We start from the raw sequence: 21,468 nt of genomic DNA on the forward strand, positions 1-21,468 counted from the left end.
TTGATAATGCTTCTTCTAATGATGGTGTTGTCTTTTATTTGTCAAAAGTTGTGAACAATTGGAATAGTGCAATTTTAGGGGGTCAAAATATGCATTTGAGGTGTAGTGCACATATATTAAATCTCATTGTTGCAGAAGGGTTAAAAGAGTATCATCATTCGATTTCTAAAATTCGCAATGTTGTAAGATTTATTAGATCTTCGCCTTCTAGGACACAAAAGTTTAAGGCATATGCAGAGCGAGAGAAAATTTCTTCAAATAAGTTGTTGTGTTTAGATGTCGTAACTAGATGGAATTCCATTTTTTTCATGTTAGAGGCTGCTGAAAAGTATGAAAAAGTATTTGATCGGTTAGAGCTTCATGATGCACAATACATACGTGAGTTTTGTTTGAGCGAGCCAAAAACGTGTCCTTCGTCAATTGATTGGGAATATGCTCGTTATTTCATTAAATTCTTGAAGGTTTTTCATGATGCCACTTTGACATTTTCGGGTTCTTTATATGTGACCTCCAATAATTTTTTGCGCCAATTATGTTTGATTCATACACAATTGCAAGCTTGGAGGGATAGTAAGGATTTATTTTTGAAGATAATGGCTGAAAATATGAAAAAGAAGTATGATAAGTATTGGGGAAATTATGAAACAATCAACCCTTACTTGTTTGTTTCTATTTTGCTTGAGCCTCGACATAAAGAACGGTTTTTGAGATATTGTTTTGTAGTGTTGTTTGGTGAATTTAAAGCTAATGAGTTGGTTGTTAAAGTGCGGAATAATTTACATAGTTTATATGAGGAATACAAATTGCTTTATGGTGGTGATGTGGAAGTAATGGATGCTGTCAATGATGAAAAAGATTTAGAGGTTGATACTGAGGTTGATGCTAGGCAAATGTTTGATTTGGGTTATATGAGGATTTTAAAAGACAACATTTTTGTAGAGTGCAAAACAGAAGTGGATATTTACTTGTTAGAATCATGTGAGAACCCAGAAAATGAGAGTTTTAATGTTTTAGATTGGTGGAAGATTAATTCTTCCAAATATCCAATTTTGTCTTATGTTGCTCGAGATATTTTGGCCATGCCTGTTTCTACTGTGGCATCTGAGTCAGCATTTAGCACTGGTGGGCGTGTTCTTGATCCACATCGGTGCTCACTATCTACAAGGACGGTGGAGGCATTAATTTGCACACAAAATTGGCTACGTTCAACTCCGATAAATTTTGATGAAGCAATAGATGAGATTGAACATATTGAGACAGGTAAAATGTAACAATTTACCTTTAATTTTATTTTTTTATTATTATTTGACTTTATGTTGTTATTCTATTTTAAAAATTGACATTTTTCTTATCTTATACGTATAGAGATTTTGGGAGCTGACAAGAACATATTTGATGAAGCTTGATGGCATTTGATGTGATATAAGGGTAAATATTTATTAATTTATTTATTAAATAATTTTTTTTATTTAATAATTTTTTATTTGTTATTTATATCAATTATGTTTATTTTGTTTAGGCTAAAATACGAAACACAAATTGGAGGTGGAAGTTTTTCCTTTTGGTGTGTTTTATTTTGAGTCTTTCAATGTATTATTGTGGCTTTATTTGAGCAATTAATTTTGATATTATATTAATATATTATTGTAATTTTATTTGAACAATTAATTTTGGTATGTTATGTTTTAAAACTTTAAACGTATTATTATAGTTTTATTTAAACAATTAATCACGATGTGTTATATTTTGAAATTTTAAATGTATTATTAAAACAAACAATTAATTTGTTTAAATTTTATTTAATTTTAAATTTAATTGGTAGTAAAATTATTTTATATTAGATTTTTTTTTTTAATTTCATTAGTTTATAGATTGAAGAGAACTAAAATTTTTAATTCGCAAATCAATTCGTAAAATGATGGATTTGGATATGGATTGAGTCAAATCCGCATCCGATCCGCAGACATATGGATTGGATATGGATTGAGTCAAATCCGCATCCGATCCGCAGATGTATGGATTGGATATGGATTGAATTTTATCAATCCGTGGATTGGATTGGATTGAAAAATTATAATCCGTAAAATCATGGATCGGATATGGATTGATGTCCAATCCGTAAAATCCAATCCGCGAACACCCCTAGTTATTAAAATCAAATAACTAGGTTGAAGGTGAAGAAAGTGATGGGATTGAGGGGATTGGTGATTAAAAATTTACCTGGATGTCAGAGGCTGGAGCTGGGGCAGTGGGTTAGAATCATTTCCTTGGAAATGAACCCTACACCGCCATCCCATTCTTGTGGTGGCTGAAGTTGATATTATAAGACTAGCAGGAGAGCAAAGGAGCAATGTAAGCCTGACTTACAAAAGTACTTTACAGCTACAAGCATACCTTAAAGATATAATAGACCCATGCATACCTTAAAGATATAATAACCTTTAAAGTACCCATTAGTTTTCTTTACTGTTCATGCATCATTCAGACATCATATAATATTAAATAACCTCTTCTATATGGAATAGATACTCTTCTATATCACTAGAATGTAGGGGTGTTCGCGGATCGGATTTTACGGATTGGACATCAATCCATATCCGATCCATGATTTTGCGGATTATAATTTTTCAATTCAATCTAATCCACGGATTGATAAAATTCAATCCATATCCAATCCATACATCTGCGGATCGGATGCGGATTTGACTCAATCCATATCCAAATCCATCATTTTACGAATTGATTTGCGAATTAAAAATTTTAGTTCTCTTCAATCTATAAACTAATGAAATTAAAAAAAAAATCTAATATAAAATAATTTTACTACCAATTAAATTTAAAATTAAATAAAATTTAAACAAATTAATTGTTTGTTTTAATAATACATTTAAAATTTCAAAATATAACACATCGTGATTAATTGTTTAAATAAAACTATAATAATACGTTTAAAGTTTTAAAACATAACATACCAAAATTAATTGTTCAAATAAAATTACAATAATATATTAATATAATATCAAAATTAATTGCTCAAATAAAGCCACAATAATACATTGAAAGACTCAAAATAAAACACACCAAAAGGAAAAACTTCCACCTCCAATTTGTGTTTCGTATTTTAGCCTAAACAAAATAAACATAATTGATATAAATAACAAATAAAAAATTATTAAATAAAAAAAATTATTTAATAAATAAATTAATAAATATTTACCCTTATATCACATCAAATGCCATCAAGCTTCATCAAATATGTTCTTGTCAGCTCCCAAAATCTCTATACGTATAAGATAAGAAAAATGTCAATTTTTAAAATAGAATAACAACATAAAGTCAAATAATAATAAAAAAATAAAATTAAAGGTAAATTGTTACATTTTACCTGTCTCAATATGTTCAATCTCATCTATTGCTTCATCAAAATTTATCGGAGTTGAACGTAGCCAATTTTGTGTGCAAATTAATGCCTCCACCGTCCTTGTAGATAGTGAGCACCGATGTGGATCAAGAACACGCCCACCAGTGCTAAATGCTGACTCAGATGCCACAGTAGAAACAGGCATGGCCAAAATATCTCGAGCAACATAAGACAAAATTGGATATTTGGAAGAATTAATCTTCCACCAATCTAAAACATTAAAACTCTCATTTTCTGGGTTCTCACATGATTCTAACAAGTAAATATCCACTTCTGTTTTGCACTCTACAAAAATGTTGTCTTTTAAAATCCTCATATAACCCAAATCAAACATTTGCCTAGCATCAACCTCAGTATCAACCTCTAAATCTTTTTCATCATTGACAGCATCCATTACTTCCACATCACCACCATAAAGCAATTTGTATTCCTCATATAAACTATGTAAATTATTCCGCACTTTAACAACCAACTCATTAGCTTTAAATTCACCAAACAACACTACAAAACAATATCTCAAAAACCGTTCTTTATGTCGAGGCTCAAGCAAAATAGAAACAAACAAGTAAGGGTTGATTGTTTCATAATTTCCCCAATACTTATCATACTTCTTTTTCATATTTTCAGCCATTATCTTCAAAAATAAATCCTTACTATCCCTCCAAGCTTGCAATTGTGTATGAATCAAACATAATTGGCGCAAAAAATTATTGGAGGTCACATATAAAGAACCCGAAAATGTCAAAGTGGCATCATGAAAAACCTTCAAGAATTTAATGAAATAACGAGCATATTCCCAATCAATTGACGAAGGACACGTTTTTGGCTCGCTCAAACAAAACTCACGTATGTATTGTGCATCATGAAGCTCTAACCGATCAAATACTTTTTCATACTTTTCAGCAGCCTCTAACATGAAAAAAATGGAATTCCATCTAGTTACGACATCTAAACACAACAACTTATTTGAAGAAATTTTCTCTCGCTCTGCATATGCCTTAAACTTTTGTGTCCTAGAAGGCGAAGATCTAATAAATCTTACAACATTGCGAATTTTAGAAATCGAATGATGATACTCTTTTAACCCTTCTGCAACAATGAGATTTAATATATGTGCACTACACCTCAAATGCATATTTTGACCCCCTAAAATTGCACTATTCCAATTGTTCACAACTTTTGACAAATAAAAGACAACACCATCATTAGAAGAAGCATTATCAACCGTTACTGTAAAAACTCTCTCAATACCCCAATCTAATAGGCATGTTTCAATTTGCCTACCAATTGTTTCACCTTTATGGTCAGCAACTTGACAAAAATTCAATATTTTTTTGTGCAATGTCCAATTATCATCAATAAAGTGAGCTGTAAGACACATATAACAAAGATTTTGAGCTGAAGTCCATGTGTCTGTAGTGAGGCAAACTCTTTGATGACTACTAACAAAAAAATCAGTCAAATCTTTCTTTGTTTTTTTGTAAAGTTGCAAAATATCACGAGCAATAGTAGTGCGAGATGGTACTTTAAATCTATTTTCAAAAACTCCCAACATTTCCCTAAACCCTTCACCCTCTACAACTCTAAATGACATCTCATCTTTTATAACAAACTTAGCAATTGCTTCCCTACAAGCCTCAACATTATATGTCGTTGATACAAGGCTACATGGCTCTCCAATTTTCACTGGTTGGTAAGACAAAATTTTTTGTTTTTTGTCCACTCGAGCTCGACCGGGATATTTTAGACACCTCTCTCTTATATGACCCAATAAATTAGATGTTCCTTTATGAAAACCACATTTATATTCTTTTCCACAATATCGACATTTGGATCTAGGATGCAGTGGATCAGAACTTAATTGGATAAAATGCTCCCAAGCTTCTGAAGTAGTGGATTTATTGGGCGTACCTTCAGCATTACTGGATGATTTAGAACTTGGGGGGGTTGAATCTACAGCTACGCGTTTTCCTTTATCAAATTGAGAAGTCATCTACACCACCAAAAAGAAAAATCATGAAATTCGCGTGTTACATCCAGAAAAAGTAATATGATTGTTAGATCCACAGAAGCAACATGATTCAAACACCCCCAACAACAATTCTTTAATCTTCATTTTTTAAAAAAATAGCCCATCAAACAAGAAATTAACAGATTCAATTTTACCACAGAATAAAAAGCAAAAGCAACCGAATTAGGACATATAATCAACAAATAATTCTCTTCCTCAATCCCCAACAACCTTATTATTAATAAAAGAATATCAAAATCATTATCTCAAGTCACCATTGATAAAAAAGAAGATACATAATAATAATTAAAAAAAATCAGAATAAATGTTATCGAAGATAAAATCAAAATAATAAATTAGGAGAATATTTACGAGTACTGTACCTGAAGAAGGAGATAGACACACCGTGATAAGATTTAATAATACTCGTCGATATTGTGCGTGTGACTGTGATGGCAGGGAAACAGGAAGCAGCTTAGGGTTTTTTTTTCGTTTGCAGAGTGACCACTGATTTGCGATTTTGGGTTATGCTAAATTGCTAATGCTAGTTGCTTTTGGCGATATCTACTTTATGTCATTGTTATTTTTTTTTTTTGACAAAAGCTTTAACTTTTGACTTTATTTCAATAATTTTTGACCGATTTCATATTTTTTATTTTTTTTATTAGATAATGATTGTTATGTTACTTTACTTAATAACTTTACTTTACTTTAATTTTTTTAATTATTAATTTAATATTTTTTGTTTTATAATTTTATTAAATAATGACTAAATTAAATTATAGTGTTTATATAATTATGTAATATTATATTTATAATATTTTTTAAAATAAATAAATAAATATATTTTTTTGCGGATTCACAGAAGTAAATCCATATCCAATCCACCGACTGCGGATTTTTAAAATTTCAATCCAATCCAATCCACCAATCCACAGATCGGATTTATACGGATCGGATTTTTGCGGATCAGACGGATTGAACGGATCGGATCGGATTCTGAACACCCCTACTAGAATGTATCCTAACAGCCGTTAGTTTTACTCATACAGCTTTATACTTGTAACATACAATAAGTTTTTCATTCTGCTCTTATAAGCAGTACAGAAAAGCAGTTTTAGGGAAAAAAAATTAACATTATTTCCATAATATCAGTAGAAACTTCAAGGAAGGCAAAAGCACTTATATAAAGATCCCAAAAATAAATGAATAAATTCAAACAATATTCAGCTTCTTATCCTTAAATCTAAAAGGAAAAAGCTCTGAATTAAGTAAAAAAAATTCACTCGTGCAATTTAAAAGAAGAAAGGAAAAAGCAAAAGAAACAGATAAAACTAGAGAGCGAAGAAGCAAATGAAATGAATGTACCTGATTCAAACATAGTAGATTTTAAAGTGGTCAGAAAAAAATGGTGGCAAGATTATCAAGCTCTTCCTGCAAAGATACAGTTCAAAAAAACGTTAAATCACTCATGCCATCAACTCAAGTACTCCCAATCCCATACCATGCATTGCTGTAAATTCCAAGTTTGTATCATCTTCAAATATGTCTCAAATATCATTAATATAATTCTCAGGAACTGTTACATCATATAAAATTAGCAAGATGTTCTCCAGTTAAGCAATACACAATCCTTGAGATACATTTACTTGTCCATAGAGAAAAAATGGCTTTGCATATACTCAGTGTTCTAAAAATCTCCAAGAGGATCAGATTTAAGTACCAAAAAGCTAAAAGGATCCTTAGCTGTTAAAAATTTAAATAAATAAAACCGAAAGACAATTTGTTCATCTAGAAACTCATGAAAGACAGAAATCTCGATACCTTAAATCCTTCTGATAGTTTAGCTTATTGGACAAAAGTAAAGGACAAATGAAAATATTGTTAAAATAGTTGAAGTTCTCATTTTCTAATTAACTACTGTTTCAAGAGACAAAAAATATTACAAGGAATGGACATGAATAAAAGGCAAAAGTAATCGAAGTTCAGGTATATAAATGAAAGTTCACATTTTAGTTTTTGGTAGTTCAAGTGATTAAAAAATGGATTGATTATCATAAAAAATCTTAACAGCCTTTTTTATTTTTTACTTTTTTTTTCCCAGCTAAAAAGAAAGAGACAACATAGCAGCCAGAAATATGCGGCAGAATATTCTTGTCTTCTGATGTTGTATCCTTTAAAGAGACAGAAAGGTGTGCTGATTAGAGACTGAGAGTGAGGAATGTTTACCATCAAAAGAATATCATAGAATGTTACATTGGCATAGATAAGATATACATTGGTTTTGTCATTTGGATTTTCTAGTATGGCTCTGGCAACCTAAGAAAACAAAAGAGAGAGGATAATACAAAAAATGATAATATGAGCAACAGAAAAATGAAAAAGCCATGTGCAGAGCTATCCAGATGTTCCACTTCCAAAATACATACTTGGAACATAGGAGCAATGCCAGTGTCTCCAGTAAGCGTCCCAAAAGCTTCAACTTGGCCAGGTTGATACTTGAAGCGTCCCTGTTATCATCATAAGTGGAATTTATACATATCACTCAATGACATCAAGAACAATCTAGGACAAGATTATGATGTCTAGGTTTCATCAATGAAGAATCTACTGTGTTTCACATTAAAGTAAATAACTTTTAGAAGCAAAGAATCAAATCTCCTACTGTCAAGGGATTGGGCTAATGCATTTTCAAGAGAGTAGCCCCAAAACAAAACTGTAAAAGTAATGCAACTCAAATTAGACATTATTTTGACCTGGGGTCCGGTCCCTTCATGGGCAAGTAATCACCTTCCTGCAACTCATGGAAGTGGTGGGACATTCTTCCTTGCAGATACATCTATTAGAAAGAAAAGCCAAAATCATTGTATCGGCATAAAAATCAAAAGACAATAAATTATTTCTTGGAAGAATGGACAATGAACTCCAGAATGCATAAACCACCTTTATAACAAGTTCAAAATATCCAATATCTGAATCCAAAGTTGCCGGAGTATGTGGTTTGATAACCTCTTCACCAAGATCACCTCTTCCTCTGTTTGAGAAAATTTATGTAATGAACATCATTACCAGGATAGACAAGAACTAAATAATTATTACCAAAGATAAACAAGAACTGAATAAGTATTAAATAAAACCAATCATGAGAGACAAACCTGCAACTAGTATGTTGTCCAATTGGAAGGCCCAAGACTGAAGTTGGAGTAGGGAGAGCAAATGCGAACTTCGATTAATGATTTTGAATTCGTTACACTTTTCAGGGTCCAAGTAGCCTGTCAAGGCAAACATATTTCTCATGATTTTTCAATTCTAAAAGATTCAAATCATAAAGAGTATTGCATCCACTTACGAGCAAGTGTACATTTAAAATGATTTAGGCAACAAATCTAAGTGGATTCAGTATCCCTGCCTCCCTATTAGTAGAATGACTCACAACAGCAAAGACCAAAAAAGCAATTAAACGGATAGCCTAAAATAAAAATATGGCAAAAGATTGTTAATTTAGGTCAATTTAAGGAATATTTCGAAATGCTTGACTGGCACCACACATGTTAATGAAAAGGCACACGCGTCACTGTTTACAGCAAATAAAGTACTGAATATGAATGCATTCACGCATTATCATTAAATCATCCAAGAAAAAGAAACACAAATTAATTAGTGTATAAAATAAATAATTAAATAAGATTTTGAAATTGAAAACTTACCCTTTGGGTTTCTTGGTGACATAGAAATAGTAAGCGGTGCGAGCTCCAATGGCAACAAGAGCAACGGCAATGATCAGCCTCATCATCTCCACTCCGTGAGACTGTGAAATGTCCATTTTGGATCTCTCACTTCTCCAAATTTACGATTGCCACCACCAACCTCTTGTAACGGAATCGGAGTTTCTCTTTCTCAGACCCTATTAATTACTAAATTCAGGGCTTGCTTTGCTCTTTCCAACCAACTTTCCCTTTTTCCCTCCCTTCCGGTCAAAACTCAAAACTCTCTACTTTCAGTATCAGGGTGATTACAACTAGTCTTTGTCGTAGGAGATTAGAATTTTTGTTTTTAATTTGTAAAATGGTGGTAATTAAAATTTAAAATGCCCACTGTTCCAAATAATAGTAATAATAAGACATTAAATTAATAACTTAATAATAAATTAATTATTAGGAAAAGGGCAAAATTAAATAGTTGAGAGTTATAGTCTTATCCACCTATATTGTTGAGTCCTCTCCTCTTGCATATATTGTTGAAGTTGATTTTTTTTCTAAATATTTAGAAGTTTATTATGCCTATTTCAAACATAAAGATTAGATAACTTTATTACCTAACTAATGTAAGAGGTTCTAATAAATTTATAATTATAAATATCAATAATCGATCCAACCTATGATGGCAAAAATAATTAAATTTTGATTAAAATTTTAGACCAATTTAAATCTAAATAGATTTGAGAGGGATAAACAAACTAAATACCATATATATATATATATAAAGACGCATACATATATATATAAAGTCCTTCTCTCATGTGATGCTCTCATTTTTTTTTTCCTTCTTGAGACACATTATTAAGTCATGTAATTTAATGAAATTAGTGTATATATACTATTAAACTATATGAGTTTATACTAAATTAAGCACTAATCTTATTAAAGTATATGACTTGATAGAGTGAACATATAAAAAAAAATGAGGACGTCTACACTTAAAAATTTCTATTAGAGAAATAAATTTAACAACTAGAGCATTTGACATTTTAAATCTATTCAAATTTTAGGCCAATTTATTCAAATTTTAGACCAATTTATATTCGTTTATATATGTTAGACCGAAATCAACGGTACTACTAGATTTTGCATCAGAAGTCGTTGTTACTTGAATTTGTTATCGTTAAGATCATGAACTTCATATATAGATTTTCAATATGTACAATTCATATTAAAAGATACTTGTTACACTAGAGTATTTATTATGCAAATGAGATGACAAAATTTTCATTGAAGAAAAACAAAAATTCTTGGATCCAAAATACATTTTATTTCGTTGACTGACATAATTAGAAACATACTCGGCAAATACCAAAATTATCATTTTATAATAAAATAATTCCAGGATTGGAATTTTAACTCTTTGCAGAACTCAAAGGAGGACTGTCACCCTTTTCTTCAGATTCTTCTGTTTTGCTCGGAGCTTCAACAGTGTCAATCTTCGAGACACGGAACATAGCCAGATGGGTATCCCCTGGAGAAACAGAGAACCCAATTAACCATTAATTTCGGAACTTTAGAAGCTCATATATAGGTCAATCTATTGAACAACTTGTAAGGAAAATCATAGAATTGAAAGAAATTAACTAATATTCATACACAATTATTATATTGATTCTTTCATGGCATCTGAACTCATGTTCGTTAACATACGCTTAACTGCTAAGTGTGATAAGGTTTAGAGGTGAGAGTAAAGGGGTTCCAATTTGAAACTTAAAAGATATTCAGTGTTTGACAATTCAATGCTGCTAATGGAATAGTACTAGAATTGATTAGATTGCCTAGCAATATTGTTACTTTAAAGGCTGACTAATGACTAATACCATGAAGTATGACAATCAAATGCTCAAAACAAGAAGAGTGATGGTTAAGATCTGAATAAATTCCATCTTTCAAATCAATTATATGAAAAATAATCGTAAGTCAGAATCATTGCTATAACTTGCTGCGGTTTATGGGTTGGAGCAAGATCTAGTAGTCCAAAAACACGGATAAATCTATTAATCACTATAAATCTACAATCATTAATTCATCATATCCCAGATCAAAAGAGAATTTTTACCAAAACCTGACATGGCATCAGTAATGATGCTATTGATGCAAGAGAAATTAATACAAAAATACTATACCCATTCATAACTGAACAGAAGAAAGCAAGTAAAACAAAGAAAACAGTTCAAGTATAATGCAAACTGTGAAGGAAAATTAAAGCCAAGAGTTTACTGTTTGATATAGATTGGACAAGATCCTACTTCTATGTATACCTATTCACAGCGAGTTCGTATCCTGATTGCATTCATTTTTCAAACTCCTTAATCTAAGCAGTTTACTGCATTCCTTTTCCTGAAGACCAAGCATCCATTTGCATTGCCTTGTTCCCTCTAACATTAAACTATCGTGAAATTTAGTTTGGTATGAACTACTTACAGTTACTGACTCATTATCGTCAATCCTCTAAACATAAGAGAAACCACTTAACTTTAGGATAACTACTGAATTTACCTTCCTAATTTAGCTCAACAAGTAAATTTATTCAAAAGCTCTATCCTTGCCTGCTAAGGTACTTCAATTCTGCCTAAAACTACAAGTTAAAGAGAAATTATCATGAAAACCATGTCATAGCTGTAATTGTTTAAAATGGTACATAAGCAGTTAGAGATCTGGGCTTTTTCTGATTACAAGAAAGGAAATGGACAAAATCTATGATACGGAAGAAGCTAGGAGCTTATAAATGATGTGATATTAGTGAACTTTTCATTAATCATTTAGGAAAATTTCCTGCCAAAATCTGTGAATTCAATCATCTACTCTTTAATGAAATTCATCGCTCGTTTATCATTTTGAAATATCAAATTCTTTGCATGCTGCAACTGACATTAGTATCTGTGCTAAAAGTTTCTCCAGGAAAGTCAGAAAGATGATGTTAGGCTCACAGCCCTTAAGAGCTCAAAACATGAAAACACAATCTATCACATGATTATTTAAAAAGTACTACTGTCTATTTTCTTTTAATTGCAAGGTCTAGATTACGAGCACTAATGTCCAACAGCTTTCAGCTACCACCATAGCTAGAGGATAAAATTACTACATTGAAAGCTTTTTATTTAAAAAAACACTTAACAAAGAATGTCAAAGGTAATTAAAAGGACTTGTAATACGTCTCCTACAGTAACGGACTGCAATGAGCTTTTAGGTTCAAAATTGCGGTTCAAGAATGCAGCAACATGAAGTGAATAATAATCCATCCGTGCAAGAAAAACAACACTTTGAAAAAAAAATTAAATGTGTTCAAATTAAATCCAAGAAATATTACCAAACGTAATACGACTCCCAGGGGATGCAACAGCAACAACTCCAGATCTTAGCCGCTTTTCATCAATAAATGTACCATTTGTACTGTCCAAATCGGTAACCAACAGACTGTCGCCTTTCTTCTGAATACGAGCATGTAGACCAGATACTGTGAATTTGGGAAGATATGGTTTTGTACAAAATTCATTAATAAGGTGATATATATCAAACATAATTATAATTGCAAATATATTAAATCAGCATTTAACCCAACTATTGCACTATCCTGGAACATGTGGCTCATGCTCATAGGTTCAAGTCAGCATACAAAAGACATTGTCAAGTACCTGTTGCGACTGGAATCACCATGTCTGCTCTCTCAGGAAGACGGCCAACTGTCACCTCAGTCTAGATAATGTTCAAACAAACAGTTCCAATTGATTAACTTGGTGATGAAAATTAGACAACGCAATTGATTATTTATTACAATGGGATACATATAAGCAGGCAAAAATTACTTACAGAAGCAATTTCAAATGCATCTGGCATTGGAACTTTAAAACCAATATGACTTGTGTCTCCATCACCTAGGATTTGATGATGATACGAATGAAAATGGTCTGTTATTAATTCCTTAAGAAACGGCATGCTTTAGATTGATCATAACAACACAACAACATTAATTATAACAGTTAATTCTTTGTATCAATGAAAATGACAACGCTGAACCCTAAGTTCACACATGGCCCCGCTGACATTTTTGTTTCTTAATTGCATGCAAGAGCTAATAACTAAAAAAGGAACCAAAACAAAAGGCTGTACAAACAAAATTTCAAGCTGATCAATGGGATATATATATATTACCAACAGGTTGAAGAAGCCATCTTTCTGCTGCAACATCAGTTGAAGTGGTGGTGGTGGTGGTGCTGCTGTCGGCTTCAGAAGCACGAATGGCTCCAAGATTTCTATGTTTCTTTGCTTTAATTCTAAGGCCTTGTAACTGCGTAAGAAGGGTCCTAGAGGAATGGAATGGGACTGAATTAGAAGAAACAAGAAGCGAAGCTTTAGAACGAAAGATGGATGGTGGTGGTGGTGGTGGTGGTGATAATGAAGTAGTTGAGCAGCTTAGAAGCTTGGTTTGAGAAAAAAATGACTGGCGAGTTATTTCCATTTCGGAAACTTTGTGATCTGTGAAAGGATTTTGATCAGTAGTTTGGTTTTGTTGGATAAAAAGAAGCACATGCAATTGGCGTGCGCACGTGGCAGCCATTTAATGCTTAAAAACTCGAAAAGATACGGATATTGGATAAGAAAATCTTCCTAGTTAAAACTTCATGGGCACTGTAATTAGAAGTTAATGTGGGAATTACGAGGTGTTTAAAATATACTGATTTATTTATAAATATATATTTTTATTAATAAAATATTTATGATATTTTTCTAAATATTTTAATTGTATAAATATTTTGAATAAAATCTATTTAATCATGTATTTATGTGATCATTATATAGATTCACGAACGATATAAATATAAATTATCTTATGATTACATAAATTGAGTTTGTAGTTGATAAATAGAGTTGATTGTCCTATTTATGTATAGATTATAGTAAATTTATTGAATGATTTATCTTAATTATATTTTACTGATTTAGTTTGACTACATTTAATTGAATCATATATAATATTTAATTAACCTTGAAATGACTGACAAACTTGTTAAATGTCATAGGCAATTATTTTATTGCAATTTCAATATTGAGTTAATTATAATTTTATAATCATGATTGTTATTCCATTTAAATTATCAATGGACGCGACATATATCTCTAGTCAAGATTACTTAGTATTTTGTTGAGAGTAATTATAAGCAGTAAAACTTATAGATTAACAATATAGAATATACACAAAACATCGTTTGACGGGTTTTTGGTACTTTATCATAGAAATCTCTTATCAATCAACATAATCGATATGTTGAAAAATGATCGATAGAAAAAACTAATAAGTATCAAGGAAAAAGATGTAATTAAATTGATTGGACAGTTAAAATGTCAATTAACTAACGATGTGATATAAAAGATTATTCTATAAGGAAATCAATGTGATATGAATTAATATTCTCATCCTGGATAGCATATAATTATGGAGTAAAATTTCAATCTTTTAGGGGAGTAGATTTCAAATTAAATAATCAGGATAATTTAATTACAAACTTAATTATTGTAGCTATTATTGTATGTATCCAAATGATCTCATGTTAGCTCACTTAATTGATTGCATCACTACTTGATTGATAAACAAGATAACTAGATATTTTGGTTAAAAGTTCAAATATATGTAGGAGACTCTATTTAATATGCAGTCTTGTGTCATTTTACAAGATAAGCCCCTATAACAAGGGCAAGCGATGCACCAACTTTTGGTTTTATCTTATCTTTTAATTTAAATCAAATATTTTTGATTTAATAGAATTAAAAGACGAGGAGAGATAAATAGTGACTTATCTATCTTTTAATTTAAGTCAAATATTTTTTATTTAATAGGATTAAAAAGGAGATAAAATAAGAAGCTTAGGGTTTCCACCAAAAAAGTAGATAAAAACTTATTTTTCCACAAAAGAATAAAGAAGTCACAATATATAAAACAAAGAAAAAGAAATTTTTTTCTCTAACTTTGTGAGAAAAAATTTTCTATTACCAGTTGCTTTCAATAATAATAAATACACTCACACATCAAGTACAAATTAAAATTGAGTCATAACTTAAAAAATTATTAGTGATAAAATCGTGATTTAATAAGCTTCATAACCTAAAAAATTATTAGTGACCAATCGTGATCTAATAAGATTAGTGGTGACAAATCATAATATGTGAGCCTAAATTACTACTAAGAAAAAATAAAGATATGATTTTTAAATTATGGTAATTTTATGCACTATGAGAATTGCAATTCAGTAATTTTCGCTGCAAAACGATTTTTCACCAGCAGTTAAATCCACTAAATTTCATGCAATTAAAACAAGATGATTAAGGGTTGATTATATTCAAAACCTGCTAACACATCCACGCACTCAGGAGAGAAAAACAGGCAGACTTGAGTAATACACATACACAGCACATATGACCACAAAACTCCATTTCTCAACTTCAGAGAATTACAGTATTCGTCCGCATTGGTCAAACAGCATACTACAGCCGTGTTTCTTACTAAGCCCTAGTAGAAACAGTTGAACACAGCTTAGTAAAAATTTACAGCCCAAAATCTATCAACACTTAGTTTACAGCTCTTATGCTAGTGTTTTCCACTGTAGGCCATCCCACCATGGGTGACGACAGAATGTTCTGTTAGCAGTTGATACCTTTCTTCACCGGCCCCCATACCCACTCCCCCAACAACCCCAAATGAAACATCATCACCAGCTTCATATACAAGGCCAACCATCATCAGATCTCATGTTCTTTGCCTGACCCTCCTGCCATTCGTATCACCACCATCTGAAAGTTGGGCCCATACACTCCGAGATTTTCCTCCACTGCTGCAATCCTCCTCACAACCTGCCACCGTCTTGAGAAGCTCCGACTGCAGTGATGGGCAATTCTCTTTGAGGTACTCAAAGCCATCTGATCGCATAACAGCTGCAGAAAGTGAATGCAAATTAGAGACCAACGTTATGCACATTAAAGATCACATTTACATTATCTAACATGGAAAAAATTTCTAAATCTACCTCAATTTTGTGGTTTTTAACTGCTTGATCTTATGGCACGCATGCAATAAATATTATGTCTTGACTCTTACTTCATAATTACTTCCATAAATAAACACAATAAGAATCCTACCCTCATGATAAAGCATTTATAATTAGAAAAGAAAGAGAAATCAGACACAAATATCTCCTCAGTCATAAACAACCCCCTAATAACTGAATCTATCTAAACTCAAATTGTTAATGATAACGGCACCAGGGTTTCGCAAAATCAGCCCTCTAACCAGTTCATAAAACCTTGCACTAAAAAAGCAGCTGATGTCTGATTGTAAACTTCAGGCATAACCTGTATGTATATGCATATCCCATCTGCTGACACTTCACACAAAGATCACTGCAAGAGCTCATCTCCTTTCACCAACAGACACATCGTAAGAAAAATCCAATCCCCCTTGTTCACCCTCCCTTGGGCAGGACTGAAAAAATATATTATTGGATAAACAAGGCCATAAAATGCCCTAAACACTAAGAAATCATACTTGATATGTAAAGGTAGCCCAAAAAGTTGAAATGATGCTTAATATTCTCTTTTGGTTCTGGCAATGACAACCGTGCTGACTACACAAAGCGCAATCAGAGAAACTTCTGTAAAACATCAGTGCAATTCATGCACTCCGCGTACACAAAATGTACAAATCAAATATTGCTAAGCTGATTTCAGAAGTCTGTGCCTGTTAAAATGATAAAAGCAGAATGCTCATCATCAACCCCCTAAATCTTGTAGCAGGCAAAAATTTTCTACATTAGCAGAGAAACAACATATGACATATACTCATATAGAGAGCTTGCACAAGGAGCTTGCATTAGGTGAAAGAAAATTCAAGAAAAAATCTTAAACCAAAAGGATACACAAACTGAACAGAAGCTGAAGAAATTAAGTAATTCCTTCCATAATCCTTCTCTTATTTAACCCTTGTGATGAAAAATGACATTTTAGTCCTTTTTGATACTTCTAATATTTCCCAAACATTTGACTACTGTCTCCTCCTGAATTGAAGTCATCATAACAAGTCTGTCCTCTTAAAACCGCAGAATGTTGACAACTTCTTTTTATTTTTTCCTTTAGGTAAGGTAATGCTGCTCACTTTACTAGACAGATTTTAAATCTTGCTTTCATATCCACAATAATTAAGAGAATCTACAGGAGCTTACGCTGACCATCCAGCCTCTCAATATGTGAGTGTCCACTGGCGTAAAAGATCAAGACCTATAGAAATAGAAAGGCCTAAAGCCTACATTTGAAACTTTTCAATTCACTATCCATAAGCTTGCCTTCATTATCAACAAAATCTACTGACATTTAGAGAAATCACAGAACCACAGGCTAAGAGGTGAGTGTGGTCATTAGCTGCAAGTATCAAACTCTCTAGAAACAGGCATCTAAAAACCAAAATTGGTATATTCACACTTTTCATTAATTTTGTAGCCAAAACTACCTGTAAAAGTTTATTAATTTCTTCTGATAATTCTCCCTAACCATGAAGGGTGTACTTTTCATACACATGCTGAACCAACCCATGATAACAAATTGCATTTGAGTACCAATTGCTTAGATGCACTACCAAGCCTCAAGATGTCTGGTAGAAAAGTTTAGTCTCTCAGTAACTAATAAACTGCAGTGAAGTAACATAATATCACAGCAAAGCTTTTTGTAGCATCCAGATTAACAGACTTCCTGTGTAGCTAAATAAATCTTCAACAATAACATATGTTGCAGTATTCCTATCAGCAAATTGATACAGAAACATTTCCTAAAGCTGATCAGAATCTCAATTGTTCCACAAACACACAAAACTCAAAAAAGGACTACATCAGCCACCAATCAATCCAAAATAAAGAAACTTAGAGCTTTCCAAAAGGTCTAAAGAAGCGCTGTATAGTAAGCTGAAACATACCCTCGGCCTTGAAATCTTGGCAGCTTAGCTCATTCCTTTGTATCTATCATCTAAAAAGATTCTGGCTATTGAATAAACAAATGATTGTAGGTCATAATAGCATTACTTCACAAATAACCCAATCTGTAATCCAGTGTATGGCAAGGTAATTTCAGCCGACCAAGCATGATCAATTAAATCATCTATGTAGGGTCTTACAAAGTGTAGTCAATGTAGAAATAATTCTCAACCAAGAATTAACAACTCAAGGAAATGGCGTGTCCATCAAGCTATGAGCTCATACACAGAAATCACCATTTTTTAACCTCCACATATGCAAATCTTATTATAATTCTCCAAATAAGATCACCCATCCAGAATACAAGCTTTCACCAACTAAGTCATAGCCACTCAAGTGAATAATTAGGGGAAAAAAAATAAAAAAGTGAATTTCATATCAACAAATTTCCAGCACATAGGGTTGGTGCTGAAGTTTTTTTGTTCTGTATACTCCTCAAAGCATTCACCTCAGCAGGCATGTGAAAAACTTAAAACTATACATAAGCTCAAAATATCTCTTAAATTCACATTAAAATTCATGCACAGTTGGACCAAAGGAGGGTTGGCTCACAGTAAATGCATCAATAAAATAATATGCTGCAGAGAATTAATTACACACTCAATTAAATCATCATGCCTTTGCTTTCACATAAAGTACACAAGGAAACTGAAACAAACCTGCAAGATTTTCAGCAGCAAATCTCAAGCAAACAGCTTTTAATTCTGTAGCATGATGTTCATCGGCCAAGGATAAAATTTTGGCGACAGAGTTCACAGAAATGTCCTTGCATAGATGAGACCCGCACATCAATCTGAGCCTCTCTAGACCATACCTGTCTGCTGCTGCTAACAACTTGGCGGTTAATGTGTCAGAGACCGATGACATACAAGACGAGCTAGGTGTTGCCACATCCACATCCACATCCTCAGTAAGAGTATCTCTGTATATAAAGTGCAGCATGGCCTACAGAAAGGATAGAAAGAAAAACGGTAATAAGAGTAATATACTGTCACTACATAAACAAATGCTCATTTACTCTCACACAAAACAAAAGCAACATTGATAAATAAGAAATATGCTCACCTTAAAAACCTTAGGCTCTAGATCGCTAATGATGATTTCTTGCTTATCTTCCTCTAATTCATCAAAGAATTTAGAACGAAATATTGGAGATCGTGCAGCCAATACCAACTTATGAGCAGGAAATTTTTCCCCAGCTACATCAAAAGTGATGTCAGAGCTTTCTGCATTGTCTAGTAGCATGCCAAAATGTGCTCCTATATCAGACTCTGGGACCTGAATTGAGTGGAACCGTGAACAGTCTATAGCCGATACCACAACTCCAACAGTGCAATTGATTTTCAAGCAATCATCTTTGAGGTAATCTGATGTTTCAAGCATAGCTCGTCTGAAAAAACGCTTGTATCCCCTAAAGTAAAGCAAATTGAACAAATCATTGACTTGGTATGAATGCCCAAAGAGCTGCAAATGAATAATCAGATAACAAATATTCAACTTCAATTTACACTCATTTATAGTACGTCTAACCAGTCACAAAATAGGAGATTTTACAGCATGAGAATTGTGATACAGTATTGTATCTGCCATAGAAAGTTGCATAAAGTAATCAAACATTCCGGCAAATGCACCCAGCCGATCAGAAAGAAACAAGGACTGCCATATAAGGATTTCCAAATATTTTCTCCAAATGCATTTGAGCAAGAAAAATAATAGCATGTCATAAGTGAAAACAAAACAAGAAGCAAGATAGAAAATTTCCACCAATTTCAAAAAAAAAAAAAAGAATCCTAATTTCTTGGTCTACCAAAAACAGAGAAGCAAGAAATCATCAAAAGATAGATTAAATACACAAGAAAAAGAAACAATTTTTAATACCACATGCTTCCACGATACTTGAGCGTGTAAGGACCGCTCTCGAGCGATCGATCAAAATGGCTATGCACTTTGTGCTTCCCTTTACCACTCTGATCCAACAGCGTCAGCTCAAACAATGCTCTTACATCCGTTCCTTCACTCGCTAATGCAATAAAAACCGACACGTACGCTGAATTATCCTCCGGATTTTTACCGTCGGGATAAAAATATATGGCCCACTGGTAGCCGCCCACGGTGAAATTGTCGCTGGCAATGTGCTTCCCGATTCCCATACCTTTGGCTAACGAGTACCCTTGAATCACGAACTTGTGCGATCCGTTCACGGTTTCCGTCACTGACCGGGAGCTCGTTGGCGAAACCAGCGGGCTCGGGCTGCTATTCGTCATTACTGATTCATTGAAATGTTAAGAATTTTTATGATTATTCAATAATTTCAAGTAATTTATTAGTGGAAGTTCAGAAGATTTTAGTTAGGTTTTTTTTTCCCCTTCCCTCTTTTTCGTTCGTGATGATGAATGAGATGACAGATGAAAAAAAGAAATGAGGTGTGGAAATGGAATGATGTTGTAAGAAGAAGCTTTTACGGAGTTTTGAAGTGGAATACTAAAAGGCTGCCACGTTGGAGTCTAGAGGGTTCGGATGTAAATTCACATATAAGCAGAATGTACGTCAATGGTTAGGGACTTAGGGTAATGGTGCATGCTGGAGTAAGAAAAGATTAACTCCTGACATCCGCAGTTAATCAAAACGGTTAAGGTTAATTAAATTGTAATTAAACTGGCGGGAGTTACAAATAATGTTTTATGAACCCATAATTTTGGGGCGAATGGCTTTTTCGCAAGAAAAAATTATTATTCAATTAATTAAAAAACATTGAAAAAATTTGTAATCAAATAAAAAAAATATTTATTTTTGTTGTTTTTGACCGAATGGTTTATAATTATTTAGTTAGCCGCCCAATATTGAATCTTGAAGGAAATAAATGTTAAAAAATTGATCTAGACTTTTGTTTAATTTTTTAAAATAAATATAAAAAATAAAAATATTTTTTTATTTTTTTAATTTCAAATTTTAATTTTGAATTAAAACTTTTCTTTTCCATTTTTTCTCTCAAATTTTCTCTTCCTTAATCATTTCTTGGATAAACAAAATTAATCAACCAATTCATATAAATTAATTTCAAAAAAACGAACCCATATGCAATTATGCATAGACAAATAAGTCGGGAATGTCAATCCGTGTCGTTGTGACATACAATAAAATATTTACAAATTAATAATTTCATAACTATACAAAATCTATTAATTTAAAGAGATTTAACTAATTGATAATTATTAATTTGTAGAGTATATATACAATTCAATGACCATACATTTTAATGAATTA

At 32.3% G+C, this 21,468-nt stretch overlaps 2 protein-coding genes across 2 annotated transcripts; both read right to left on the reverse strand.

The window, feature by feature from the left end:
* Nucleotides 1-10,388: 10,388 nt before the first annotated feature.
* On the reverse strand, nt 10,389-13,695 carry LOC102627328 (uncharacterized). Its single transcript, XM_006470124.4, has 5 exons — nt 13,346-13,695; nt 13,004-13,068; nt 12,829-12,889; nt 12,504-12,650; nt 10,389-10,664 (listed from the first exon to the last, which is right to left on the reverse strand). The coding sequence occupies exons 1-5, from the start codon at nt 13,650-13,652 to the stop codon at nt 10,546-10,548; spliced, it is 699 nt and encodes a 232-aa protein (XP_006470187.2). The 5' UTR covers nt 13,653-13,695; the 3' UTR covers nt 10,389-10,545.
* Nucleotides 13,696-15,603: 1,908 nt separating this feature from the next.
* On the reverse strand, nt 15,604-20,642 carry LOC102627038 (BTB/POZ and MATH domain-containing protein 4). The gene is made up of 4 exons (XM_006470123.4): nt 20,083-20,642; nt 19,270-19,615; nt 18,864-19,149; nt 15,604-16,120 (listed from the first exon to the last, which is right to left on the reverse strand). Exons 1-4 carry the CDS (start codon nt 20,466-20,468, stop codon nt 15,936-15,938), a joined length of 1,203 nt encoding a protein of 400 aa, XP_006470186.2. The 5' UTR covers nt 20,469-20,642; the 3' UTR covers nt 15,604-15,935.
* Between the last annotated feature and the right edge of the window lie 826 nt (nt 20,643-21,468).

This window comes from Citrus sinensis, chromosome 2 (assembly GCF_022201045.2).
Source record: "Citrus sinensis cultivar Valencia sweet orange chromosome 2, DVS_A1.0, whole genome shotgun sequence".
Classification (NCBI taxonomy): Eukaryota; Viridiplantae; Streptophyta; class Magnoliopsida; order Sapindales; family Rutaceae; genus Citrus; species Citrus sinensis.